This window comes from Rattus rattus, chromosome 14, assembly GCF_011064425.1.
Source record: "Rattus rattus isolate New Zealand chromosome 14, Rrattus_CSIRO_v1, whole genome shotgun sequence".
NCBI classification, from domain to species: domain Eukaryota; kingdom Metazoa; phylum Chordata; class Mammalia; order Rodentia; family Muridae; genus Rattus; species Rattus rattus.
In genome coordinates, this window is record NC_046167.1 from 79240370 (window position 1) to 79254071 (window position 13702).

The 13702-nt window shown below is 46.8% G+C and overlaps 1 protein-coding gene across 5 annotated transcripts in view; it reads right to left on the reverse strand.

Annotated features, from left to right (window-relative positions):
- Ntrk2 (neurotrophic receptor tyrosine kinase 2) overlaps nucleotides 1-13702 on the reverse strand; it is a 314316-nt gene that overhangs the window by 226049 nt on the left and 74565 nt on the right. For all 5 annotated transcript variants that reach the window (XM_032885280.1, XM_032885279.1, XM_032885278.1 and 2 more), the window contains exon 12: nucleotides 11952-12051. In XM_032885280.1, the coding sequence (XP_032741171.1) occupies nucleotides 11952-12051 (100 nt within the window). The remainder of the gene's footprint in view (nucleotides 1-11951; nucleotides 12052-13702) is intronic.

Genomic DNA, 13702 nt, shown 5'->3' on the forward strand with positions numbered 1-13702 from the left:
AATAAACGAGTAGGAAGGGTTCAGTTGGGTGAGAGTGGGGTAGCAGGTTGATAGACGACACAGAGAGGGACATCTACCAAGTCCTTTTGAAGAGATGTATGAAAGCCTACCTACTTCTGTAGACACATTCCAGAATATCTACATTAAATAAAGGGTTCAGTGGAGAAACCCCATAAAAGGTAATAGTGCCCCTGAAAAGACAGCATAGGCTAATAAATATAAAACCCACTGCCGGGAAGACATTTCCCATTTGGAGATGTTACCCAGTATGTCCCATGGACCCCAGACACTGTAGTCATTGCCAACCCTCCAGTACTTGGTGCTAAGACCCCACTGTTGAAGGCACACTGTTGAGTCATAAGACATGGACAAACCAAGCTGATATGACCTGGAATCTTCATCCTTACTAGCTAGGTTTCATAGTTGGAGACAATGCTCTCTGTGCCTGCTACCAGAGGAGAAAAGAACCATCAGTTGCTGAGATGCTGAGAACCCCATGACCTTCAACAATGGCTGGTCTGCAGAGACACATTTGCTGATGTAATGGTGGGGCAGATGTTAGAGGAGTAACCACCATTTCTGGTTGGATTCAAGGCCCCTACACGAGATGAAATGTGTACCTAGAATCGTTACCAGGGCCAAGGACCTCGTAGTGTTCTGCTAACTGGAGACACGCAGATTTATTTCTGAAACCTCCTCACTCATACACAGGACAAAAGGCTCCATGTACATCATTAAAAAACGTTATTCTCAGCTCTGTGATAAGCCTCAAGAGCCAGGGACTTACTTCAGACAACGCAACAAAATCAGGCAGGGAGTAGGGAAACAGCCCCTCTATTGAGCTGGTCTCCAGGGTCCGCAGTGTTCTGGGAAGGGATGGTTAAGGTGGAGCAATCCTACTGCTCTCAGGCTGAGGTGACAAAGGAACCACCATCGAAACACTCGCCACCTACACACCAATAGGAAAGCAAGTCCCTGATCAAGAGACTAAATGAGAAACAACTTGAGTAGGTAATTCAGGACTCAGTGTAGCTTCATGGTGACCACAGGCTGGAAGCTTCCTCTCTGAGTCTTATTTCAAATGAGAATAATGAGGAGAGTGAGGCTCCACCGTGTAGGAAAATAAAACACTGAGCGCTGATATCAGCAGAAGGGCCTGGCAGACTTTTTGAGGGAATGTGTGATTATACTAAATGATTTTGAAATAGGATAGCATTAATTCATACAAGATGGCTCCCTTAGATAAGTTTTTTTTGGGGGGGGTACTGCATTGCTGTTTTTGGACTTGCTATATCTTTAAAAACAAACAAAGCCGGAGAATCTAGGAAGCCAGGCTACGGCAGGTTCAGTTGGGCGGTTGACTGTGCTCAGGTTTTGCCAGGATTGCAATGGGCACCCTGCTCCACTCTCCCCGTTCTTCTCTCCCTTCTGCTCCCACCCTGAACTTGTAGGGGCTGAGGTGACTCTCAGTCTTCAGTTCAGATTATTAATAACTCACCACAGGTCTAAAAAGTTCAATGAAGCTCTCCTTGTTCTGCCCATCCCTTCTTTCTTCTCTGTTCTTCTCTCCTTCTCTCCCTCCCTCCCCCCTCCCTCTCTCCTTCCCTCTCTCCTTCCCTCTCTCTCTCTCTCCTCTCTCCTCTCTCTCTCTCTCTCTCTCTCTCCTCTCTCCTTCTCCCCTTCCTCTCTCCCTCTCCTCTCAAAACACAAATGCTAGCAGACAATAAAGGAAGGCAGTGTGTTTGTACTTTAGCCTACGCCCTGATCAGAGCAGAGGGTTTTTCTTCAGTCTTGCTCCTGTCCAAGGCTTGACTTCCCTCACAGGAAACACAGCGTCGTGGCCTATATGGTTGTCATACGGGTGGCAATCTGTTACCTACGGGATTCAGTTCCTCCAGAATACCTCTTTCCTCTCTAGCAGGCTATAAACACACCAAATTTAAAGCCAGTTTTTATGTAAAAGAATTCTTTTAACAATTGTGCTCCCCGCACACAAAGGGAATTTCATTGGCCTCCATTCGCTTGTGTCTCCAGATCTAAGCTAATGGATACCGGAGCCTCCCACATTCAAATCCTTGCCCTGCAGTAAACACTTCCTCCCAGAAGAAGAAGACGACCAAACACTGCAACAGGTTCCTTGTAAAGTCCAGGGCAATTCAAACAGATGAGTTGTTTAAAGAGCAATAAAATTAGGAATTGAAATAATTTATATATAACATCTTAAAATGCCGGGCTCAAAGCAAGCATATGTTCTGCAAACACTGTAGAGTGACACATAGGGACCACAGTCTTTTCTATAAACCCCCTGTAAGCGCTGGCACAGTCACACACCCTGTGCATGGGCACAGCATATTTCTGCAACTCTGATTCTGTATTAAGTCAGGTCGTAGCCTCCATTTTTGGTTTGTTTTATTGTTTGTTTGTTTGTTTGTTTTGTTTTGTTTTTTCACCAGAACTTAAAATGTGAAATGTACGGCCTCTCAGGACTCAGCTTACAGAGCTGAGCTCCCAAACTAAGAATTGATTTTGTTTTTATGATCATCCACATAATGGGCTCTCTCCTTTATTTCATCAGAGTAGAAATAAAATCCAGAGACAAAAACATGGCCTACAACAGCTGCAAGTGGGAAGTGCAGATGTGAAGCCGGGGCTATGGGGCTCCTGCTCACTAGACAAGAGCTGACAAGATACAAATTCAAAGGGGGCACATACACTATTTAACCAGGCTGGCTTCCCAAGTGCCACAGGACCGTTGTGCTGATCCCACAGCCATTCAGCATCCCTGCCCAAAATGGAGACAGAGTTTTGAAGCACGTGTTGGAATTTAGGCCAAGTTACTATTGTTCTTCTTCACGAGTTCTCAGAAGCCTGTCTGCCGAAGGTACAGACAAGAATGAGGGAGGAGCAGAGGAAGACTGGGAGGCAGGGAAGAGCAGGGCAGAATAGCAGGATAAACAATAAAAGATCAAAGTGACACAGGGAGAAGCCAGAGGACTTCCAGATTTCCAAAGTTCCTGTCCAAGTGTCCAAGTGTGGCCCGGCCTGCATGAAGAGGTAAGTGTACCACTGGGTTAAAAAAGAAAAGTCCTGGTTGGGGATTTGGCTCAGTGGTAGAGCACTTGCCAAGCCCTGGGTTCAGGTCCTCAGCTCCAAAAAAAAAAAAAAAAAAAAGAAAAAAGAAAAAAAAAAGAAAAGTCCTGGGTTAAAGTAGGAACTGTCCTTGACTTCTAAGTACATCCACTTGTTTCTAAGAATTCATCTACCCATAAACGAAAGTAGTCATGAAAGGGAGTTCCTAAGTAACATCTCAGGAACTCTCTATGCTACAAATAAACAGGGCCTTTCCCTGGAGTCCAAACAGGCTCATAGGATGGCTCAGGCAAGACGGGCACTTAAGTTAGAGCTGAGGATCTCCCCCACTCCCCACCCTCCACCTTACCCCCCCCCCCGACTACATAGATGAGCCTGAAGGATGCTATACTGAGTCCAAGATGGTGGCCCTGGATAGACATGTTCCCTACTGCTAGGAAATCAACCTACTGATTGAGAAGTGGGGTACCAGAGGCCAGGGAGAGGAGTGGGAGGGAGGACGGAGAGGAGACAGACAGTAGGGAGTGCAGACTATGGCTGCTTAGGAGGAATGGCTCCTGCTGCCCGCTAGTGCAGTAGTCTAGTTGGCTGACCAGGCTTGTGTAGCTCTAAAAGGCCAAGCGCAGAGGACTTCGCTGTTTTTAGCACAGAGGAGTAAGTGTCTGAGGTGAAGGATGGGCTGGCTACACTGATCCAATCATAGTACGCTCAACTCATGGGTTTTTATTATTATTTCTAATTCTGTGAGAACTTCATAAGACACAATTTGAACATACCGACACCTAACTCCTCCTCCTCGCTCCTCCAAGATCTGCCTCCCGGGCCTCTCCCCCTCTACTTCCTCTGTGTGTGTGTGTGTGTGTGTGTGTGTGTGTGTGTGTGTGTGTCTGTGTGTGTGTGTGTGTTTTTCTGTGTGTGTGTTTTTGTGTGTGTGTGTGTGTGTGTGTGTGTGTGTGTGTGTGTGTGTGTGTGTGTGTGTGTGTCTGTGTGTGTGTGTGTGTGTGTGTGTGTGTGTGTATTTTTTTTTAATAAATTACCAACTCCAGTTTGTGTTGTCTCTGGGTATCCACCAATGGAGCACAGTGAGCTCAACTGGAGATGTATCCTTAGAGAAAACTAACTCTTCCTCCCTGACGCGCCATCCACTGTCTATTGGGCAAGCCATTCTAGCATGCCCGTTGGACAACATCCTAGCATGAAGTGGGAAGGAAACTAAGAAACTATGAACGGTTGTCTTTGTGTGTTTAAATGTCACACTGTATTCCATAAGTATTTATAACTAAATTAAAATTTAAAATTAAAATAAAAAGATCATTTTCTCTTACACAGCTATGGGAGAAAGACTGGTTGTTCTGCTTCCTGTGTGAACAACAATACCAATTCCTTCGAGTTCCGTATGCCTTTACAGTGCTGTGCGCAGAGTAGGCCGCCTCTGACCTCATATAGATGCACACAGCGTTGGCCTGAAGGAAAGAGAGACAGCTGGGGAGGCGGCTTGGTGAGGAAGAAGAGCACTGACTGCTCTTGAGGAGAACCCAGGTAAGTTCCCAGCCTGGTGGCAGCTCAGTCATCTGTAACTCAGTGTCATGGAGGCCAAGGCTCTCTTGGGGCCTTCACGGGCTCCGCACACATGTGGGACAGGCACATGACGCAGGCAACCATGTATACACAAAACCAAAAGGTAAATCTGTTTCCTAAAGTATGAAGAGATTTGGAAAACAAGTCAGCTTGCGAACCTGAGATAGACTCACACCTCTAAACAACAGGGAAAGGCCGTTCACTTCCTCAGAAATATACTTTAACTGCTGGCCAACTCTTTCAACTGTTTTTTTTTCTTCTGAAATTATCAAGGATTAGTGAGTATTGACAACTTGTCTTTTTTCTTTTAAAATATTCCTGAGGTATACCACGAGGCTTCCAATCCCCCTACCCTGAGGAAGTGAGAAAGTTCTGTGTTCATCCCCACAGCAAGTTCATCACCCAGCTCTTCTGCTGCTGTAAAATTATTTTAAAAATGCTGTCTTTTACCCCATACTAGGTCCAGCACTGTAGTGCCCCCAAGATATCTGGTGGATATCTTCATCTCAGTCAGCAAAGCATCTCACCTGCTCTGCTCCATCCCATATCACACTGCCGATGGCTTCTCTCTGAGCCTGGCAGCAATCTCTCTACCCATCCAGTTCCCAAGGCAGGCTGCCACCATGCCAGACATAGACATCCCAATTCCATGGCGGCCCAGTGTATCCAGCCACCACACACTCTCTTGAACTTAAACCACCACATAAGAGAACACACAACACAATAACCTCTGATCCAACCGATAAGATATAATTGCCCACCTAGACATTCAAAGCCCTGTATACATCCATCCCTTAAGAACATTCATAACAACCTGTAAATGTGCAGAGAGGAATCTTAACATCGGCCTCCATGTTTTCCTGGAGGCGTCTTCGCCTCGGTCCAGTCTCCTCCTCTTTCTAAAACTTTTCTCCCGCTCATCTTTCCTCCTCGTCCAACGATAGGCCTCATTCTGTCCTGCACCCGCCTTCACCTGTATGACATCCTACACTCTTCCTACACTCTTCAACAAGTCTTTTTGTTTTGTCAGTGACTTTCTGATTCTATAAAGTTAAAAATCATATTCCGAAAATGTCACACTACATTTTCTCACATGTCTTTATTCTGCGGATCCCAGAATAAGACGAGAGTATTTCACACACAATTAAAAGGGAGAAAGGGAGCTGCACGGCGCCTAAAGCAGCCAAGTTTAAAAGCAGGCGGTGGAGAAGCATGGAGAGATGTGAATATGTTCATGGCTTGGAGCAGGGAGAGGCCCTCTGGAGATGCGTGGCTCGGGTGGAAAAGAGAAAAGATCTGCCTCTATCAGAAGGCAAACATTTTTGTTTAACAATAATATTACTGGAAAGTTAAAAGATGCTGATGTAGCACTCACAGCTGTAATCTGGACACTTAGGAGGCTAAGGCCTGGTTTACTGAAAGTCAGAGGCTAGCCTGAACTACAAAGTGAGAGTCTATATCAAGCAAACTAACAAAAATCTTAAAACGGTTGTTTGAAAGCAACAGACTAACTAGGAAAAGCATGAATGATCTGTATAACCAATAAAAATTAATACCTAAAAGTAACTTAAACATGTACGCCAATATTAAGTGTATAATTTCTTCTTACCTTTCATATGATAAGGATTCTTAACGTTATCAACTGAAATATCAACATAATCCAAATTAATAAATATATAGAATTCTGACTGATAATTTTTAGTATGGCTAAAAATAATGAGAGGGTGCCTTTATACGTTGCTGCTAGAAGACCCTGTCCGTAAAGAGCTCCTCTGGGTACCTGCTCACATTTGAGCTGTGTACTTTCTCTCTCCACCACCCACTTCCATCTATCTCTATATTTATATATCAATTAATTTTCTGAAGTTTCAATTAAATGCTAAGCGTCCGAAAGTGTCAAGTAAACCACACTCATTAGCAGCAATAAGAACGTGTGGCAATCATTAAAAGCTGGGAACGCTTGTGTCTCCCATGAAGGAGTTACGTCTGGGGGGTGACTTGTCTGTACAAGGCATTATTGAGGGATATTGGAACTCTTATACTCAGATCCAACCCTGTGAACCACAGTGAACCTCATCCTTCTGTAAGCTGACTGACTGACTGACTGACTGACTGACTGACTGACTGAGGTGTTGCATTACAGCCATAAAAGGCTACTGTGGTGGCTGAGTCCTCAGGGTGTGGTAATACCAGAGAAAGCTTAGTAAGCGTGGCCTTGATGAAGGGACTGTGTCTTTGAGGATGGGCTTTGAGGTTTCAAAAGCCCAAGCCAGGCCTTGTCTGTCTGTCTGTCTGTCTGTCTGTCTCTGTCTCTGCTCCTCCCTGCCTGCCTCCCTCTCCCTCTCCCTCTCCCTCTTCCCCTTTCTCCTTCCCTCCCTTCCTTCCTCCCTCCCTGTCTGTCTGTCTGTCTGTCTGTCTGTCTGTCTCTGCCTGTGAATCAGGATGCAGCTCTCAGCTCCCTCTCCAGCACCATGCCTGCCTGCCGCCATGCTCCCACCAAGATGATACTGGACCAAACCTTTCAAACTAAAAGCCAGCCCCAGTTAAAGGCTTGCCCTTGTAAGAGCTCCCTGGTCACTGGTCTCCTCACAGCAGTAGAGCACGGACTAGCACAGCTGCCTGTGCCTGTGCCTCTGCCAAAACGGAGCAAGAGAAAACGAGACTTGCTGGAGACCACAGAACCTGGAAGACACAGAGGTGGGCATCAGACTTGAGCAGCCCAGTGGCAGGGTGCCGGGGAGTCCGACTAAGGAGCAGCTGCCCAAGTGCTGGCAGAAAGGGCTACGAGGGCAAACGTGACCTCAGGAAATACACAGAAGGAGACTGGTGCTATGACTTCCCTGCAGAATGAAAGAAGAGCTCTGCTCTGGTTATTGACACGGAAAGTAAAGCTACGTGTTTGATCATTTGCATAATGCACGCATCCATCCCGCGGAGATCGAGACAGTTATATCTAGGAGTGGAGGACGAGAGAGTGAGAAAGGGTGATGGAGAATTGCTATTTTTGAATTGCATATTCCTAAGCCGCGTGGAAGTCTGGAGAACAAACTTTTGTTAGTGTTCTAATTTTAACACACTGCAGGGTTTTTTTTCATCTAAAACTGAAAGATGCATTTGGAAAAAGTTTGTCTTTTCAGATGTTTCTCTTGACCCTGTTTCTGGCTTCCCTCGCGTGTTTTCCTCTTTCAAAAGCGGGTCCAGCTATGCGCTGAACCCAAGCTCTTCAACCTTCTGGACTGTTCTGAGCTCGTGGAAGGCAGAAACCGTCAGTGGCTCTGGCCCTGCTGTGTTTAAGAGCACGATTCTTAGCATTGAGAGACTAAGATAATTTTCAGAGCAGTCGTCTGAGTGCAGAGAAGAGGACCATGGGCCTCTGCTCCCTGCAGTGTCACTTCTGTCTGTCTTAACTGGAAATCTGGACATTTCTGAGATCAGGAATGAATGAGTGCAGGCTAGAGACACACGTGTAACCTCTGGGCCTTTAGGGCCGTGAGAAAAAACTGCCTCTTTCCCATGCCCTCTGCCATTTCTCAGGACCACTAAGACATTTCAACCTGGATTCCAAGGGCTGCATCCATCCTGGGGGAGAAACAGCACGGTGCATTTCATCAGGAAGTTCAAGAGTGCACTGACTGCCAAGCCTGTTCCTCATCTACCTGCCGAGTGCCAAGCCTGCCGGCTCCTCGGGACTTTTTTCCAGCCCTCCCTGTGGCAGGGCTCCCAGCATGGAACACCCTCTGAAGAAGTGCGACCCAGATGCCATAGATTGATTCTTCCACTGCCTTCACGTGGGATCGAGGCAGAGACTCCATGGGGGAGCCGAGTAAGACTTGGTCGGAACACGAGAGCATACGTTCACTGCACACCCATGGTCTTGTTGTTGTTCCTTAGCAACGAGCCACTTTGAAAACTCTTTGAGAGGTGTATCACTGAAAACTAATCAAAGTGGAGGCAGCCTTAGATGAAAATGGATCAAATTATAACTACGGAGGTCTCAGTGTGGGGACAGACGTAGGCAGACTCACAACGGTCTCGTGCATTCCTATTAATTATGTATAGGAGTAGCCCAGTGCGCGTGGCCAAACACTGATAGAGGAACTCTTTTTGGAACTCTTATGCTAATAATAACTAGACTTTTAACAACAACAACAAAAAAGAGTAACTGGACAGAAATAAACAGAAAATGGAGAGAAAGAAACCGGACCATTTGAAATCATTCCTGTCACAGGTCCAGTAGCTTATCAGACATTAGCCACAAGATGCTTACACTGCAGTAAACAAGCGGGAGTGAAATATGAATTCGAGCTCAACAGCGAAATACGAGCTACTAACGAGCTACTAGCTGACCCCTCCGCCAGCTGCAGGTCTGAATGAAGACCCAAGCTTCAAAGCTCTTCAAATCGTCAACATTAAGCTGTTAGTCCACAATCTGAAGACTTGTACCACACACTGAATAGTTGACCTGCAAGACAGGCCAGGTTCCCTTCTGGGTTCAGAAGTTAGGAGAGCAGTAGCCAATGTGGTGGTGTTTGTGGAGAGGTGGCCTTGAATGTGTAAGAGAAAGGGCCAAGTGGGCGGAGGCTAGGCCAGGGAGCTGCTGCCCCTGGGAGGGGTTAATAGGGACCTTTAGTGAGTTCACTAAAGAAGCAATAGGAGTTGGCCTGCTCTGCCCTGCCCTCGGGCTTCCCAACTGGTTTGATATCTCTCCCTGTCCCAGCTTCTGCTGCGCATGACAAAGGACAAGGCGAGGCCACACCTCAGGAGAGGAGTCCATGTACTATCTGGGCTTTCAGACTTGTGAACTAGGAGCACTGTCTGGGCTTTCTGACTTCTGAACCGTGAGAATGGACCTTGTCTTTATAGACAGCCCACAGTTTCAGGTGTTTAGTCATTTCTTAACAGCCATGGAAAATGAATGCAGCTGGGATGGGCTCAAAGCCCTGAATGCCTACGGGCTGGCAGCCACATGCGGTCTTGATCTCTGGCAGAGACTGCGCGGTTTCTTCTATTGCTCTTGAGAAACTCTGACTGGCGCACCGTCTATTTCAGGAGTATAATGTTTGCACAGTCTTCCCGTTTTAGGGCATACGTTTTGAGCGCGACCCTTGCTCTAATGGCACTGAAAGTGCATTAACTCACATTAATTTTTAAACAGCGCCTTTTGTTCAGTTTTGTTTGTGCTTAATCCATGAGCCCCATCCTAATTTCTAGATCCCCAAAGATGATGGTGGACTCAGCATCTGACTTGTTAAGTGATAACCTCGGGTCAGGGGGTCAACCGGCACAGACCACGCCACAGACTAACACACGGCTGAAAACAAAGAAAACGGAGCCCATCTGCTCCGGACGAGAGCACGCGTCTCTGAGACAGCATTGCAGATGTAAGTTTTATTTATGTTTAGGACTAAGACAGAAAAACACACCACAGTCGTTACTGCCTGGAAGGAGTCATTGGCTGCCGCACTCAAGGCTAAGCGAGTTCTTCCGGTTCATTAAGGATGAACACGCAGGGGCTAGGTGGTTATAGTCTGTTATTCACTTAAAATAACTGTGTGAGGTCTGAGGTTCCATGCAGGATGCAGCCTTGGAAACAACATCTACCTTCCCTTCCACTGCACCACTGGGAGAATACATTGCCACTTACAGGCACTTCCTCTGTCCACCTGTCATCCCTGGACCGTATCAAGAAGGCTTCCTAGACTTTTGCTTCTAGTGAACTCCTGGAAGGGCCTGAACGTAGCCTTCCTCAGGAGAATCCACAGATGAAAAGTCTCAAGATAAACCCTTCATGACAGGAGATTCAGTCTCACGAACCTGATGTTCTCCAGTCCAAACTGTGCTTGGGGACAAGACACATGCTCAAAATGTCCCCAAGGAAATACAGCACCTGACGAGGCTGAGGCACAAGATGTCCATGGTAGGTACCCAGCGCACGATGAGCAGACAGCTAGTCCGGCCTGGTGGCTTGGGGAGAAATGGCGGAGTTTGGTTTGCATGGCAACCCCCACCATGCACAGTAGGGGAAAGGTGTGGCAGGCCATACTCATGACAAAGGAGCCGTGATTCTCGGGGCGTGGGTAACAGTGGCATGAGCCACCCCTGAAAACTGTTCAGATGCCAATTTCTGGAGCCACACATATTCTGGGGGAGCTCTGCAATCCTTGCTTCCCTGTGGGTCTTTGGCCCGAGGTTAGAGAAGCCACTGCACAATGACTCCAGTCACTGGGCACACTCCTTCTCCCGGGTCTTACTAGAGCCAAGGAGCCTTTCTCCTAAGGAGGTGCACAGGCTCAGAGGCAGCCAGACAAGACCGGAAGAGTTCTATCCTGGCAGCTCTGACTTGATGACAACTGAGAATCCCTCCCAAAGAAAGAGGGGAGGAAGCATCAGAAAAGGCCATCCGTCCCAGGCCCAGTGAATCCTGGCAAGGTCTGTTGCTTACATTACAGGTAAAGGCACCCACAGACTCGATCCTCCACACAGGTCACCGCCAAGCCTGCTTAGAGTTTTCCCCTCTAGGCATTTACAGTGTCGAGCTCTCAGAGACCACGCAAAATACAGTGACCTCGTAATAGCTGATCCATCAGCTTAAACGTCGCAGCAAACGCTTCAATGTCCCCGGAACGCTTTTTTTTTTATATAAGAGCATTTATTTGAGTGTTTCCTCATCTCTGTCCCTAAACACAATGTATTAGCCTCAAAGAAGTATCAATTACCCATTTAAGACAATACAGGTCTACCTCTCAGACCTGAGATACTTCAATAAAAACCTATCTGCACGCGCGCACAGCCTCGGTGTGCCAAGGTGGCTTTTCTTGTTCTGCTTCTGACAGTGTTGGTTGCATAATTTTCAAAAGGTGAGAATACAGAAAAGTAACAGCAAAAGAAAGCAGGTGACAGGAGCCTTAGAATCTCCACGTCCAGCAGAAAAGAGCACGCATGCGCACGGCCATAACATGTCCTTGCCCCTGTGCCTTACCTGCCCATGATGGCCACAGGACCACTCAAGCACTGCCCCAGGCCCCCGCTGCTGAGCCAGTCCACACTGGAGAAACCAGCCCGTGCTCCTAGGACAACTGCGCTCATGGGAAAGTGGGCAAGGCTGAGTAATCCTGAGTTTATTCTGTCTTGGTTTGTAGTATCATATCCTTGCTGCTATTTTTTTTAGCCTTCAAAAGCAGTCATCATAAATCCAGGCACTTCCTCGTTCAGTGACAATTAGCATTAGTCATGAGCCAAAAATGAGTCCACTTAAGAAGCAAAATAAGCACACTTCTGCTTACCTTTCATGCCAAACTTGGAATGTCTCGCCAACTTGAGCAGAAGCAGCATCACCAGCAGGCAGAATCCTACCACAGAGGCAATCACCACCACGGCATAGACCTGGGGAGAGAGAGCCGGGCCGTGAAGACGTTGCAAAGCCATTCCCTGCGTTACCTTGACGGTGATGACCATGGTGGGTAACATCTGAGCACCTGCTATTCACTCTCATAAAGTGACACAGCGGTCACTTTAACCTCAACAACCCTGCAGTGAAACAGGTAAGTCCTATTAGGCGCCGATTTTCCAAAGGAGGAAGCAGGTTAAACTTATAAACAGATCTCACAGAAATAATCATATCTATGGCTACATCTACCTATCTATCCACCAATCCAGAGACACGGGAGCAAACAGAAGGGGAAGGAGAAGAAAGGGAATGAATGAAAATCATTAGTGTTTTGATGCTAGTGAAAAGCACGGTATTATCATTCACATTACTTCTGTGCACGCTTAAAAACTGCTCACGGTGAATAACCTTTTTAAGTTAGTGTCATGGCTTACAGAAGCCAGGGCCTTCAGGAAGCAGGGAGGAGTTTTGGAGCACATCCCAGTCCTAAACACAACTGGAGATAAACATCCCTGATCTGTTCGTGTTCCTGTGTGGATAAAACCGGCCAGAAAAAGGCAGCGGTGGTTTTTAAAAAATGGAATTACAAGTTGTGGGTTATGCAAGTGGAAAGAGTAGCAGAGCAATTCTGTCACAACCCCCCCCCAAAAAAATAAAAAGACAATGAAACTTAGTATTCCCTGCGGCCACTGCTCCTCAGGGCACATTAGGAGCATCTTACTCCTTGAAGGACATTGTGATATTCTAGAAACAGAGATGTAACAATGTAACGCACTGTTTGGTCCTTGGCTTTCTGTTGCTGTGATAGATACCAAGACTAAAAGCAGCCCAGGAAGAAAGGGTTTGTTTTATCTTGTAGTTTACCAGGAGTTTGAGGCAGGAGCTGGGAGGCAGAGACTGAAGCAGGGACTGGGGAGAAACCGAACAGTTTGCTGCTGTGCTCCCATGGTTTACTCATCTCCATTCCAAGGACATCCTAGAACCACCCACCAAGGTGGCTCCATCCACAATTAATCCACATCAACTGTCAATCAAGAAAAAGCCCAGAGCCATGCCTCCAGGGCCACTCTGAAGGAGAAGCAAACCTTCCATTTGAGAGTCTCTGTTTCGAGGTGACTCGGGTTTCCATCAAATTATCAAAACTTAACCAGCACAGCCAGGGTGGGGAACTGGCAAACTTTGATTGTAATCTACCAGACAGAACTACCCAGTGTATGTTGGAAATAAATGCACAAGGCCGTGTTCTAATAAAATTTTAGCTATAGACACAGATGCTGACCTTTGACGGTGCTTACCAACTCCTGTGTTACCCACTCTGTATAATAACCCTTAAAGCAGTATTATGGTTTCCTCTAAGGCAGTGGTGCTCAACTTGTGGGCCACAACCCCTTGGGAAGCTGAGTAACACACAGGGGTTGCCCAAGGTCATCGGAAAACAGAGATTTACATCGTGATTCAGAACAGTATCAAGATGACAGTTCTAAAGCAGCAACAAAAATAACATCATGGTTGGGGGTCATCCCATGTAGAACTGCATAAAGGGCTGCAGCATTAGGAAGGTTGAGAACCACTGCTCTAAGCCATCATCAATGTTCCTTATCAAAATGATTCTGGCTCCTGATTCTCTGAGAAATGCATTTCCCACCT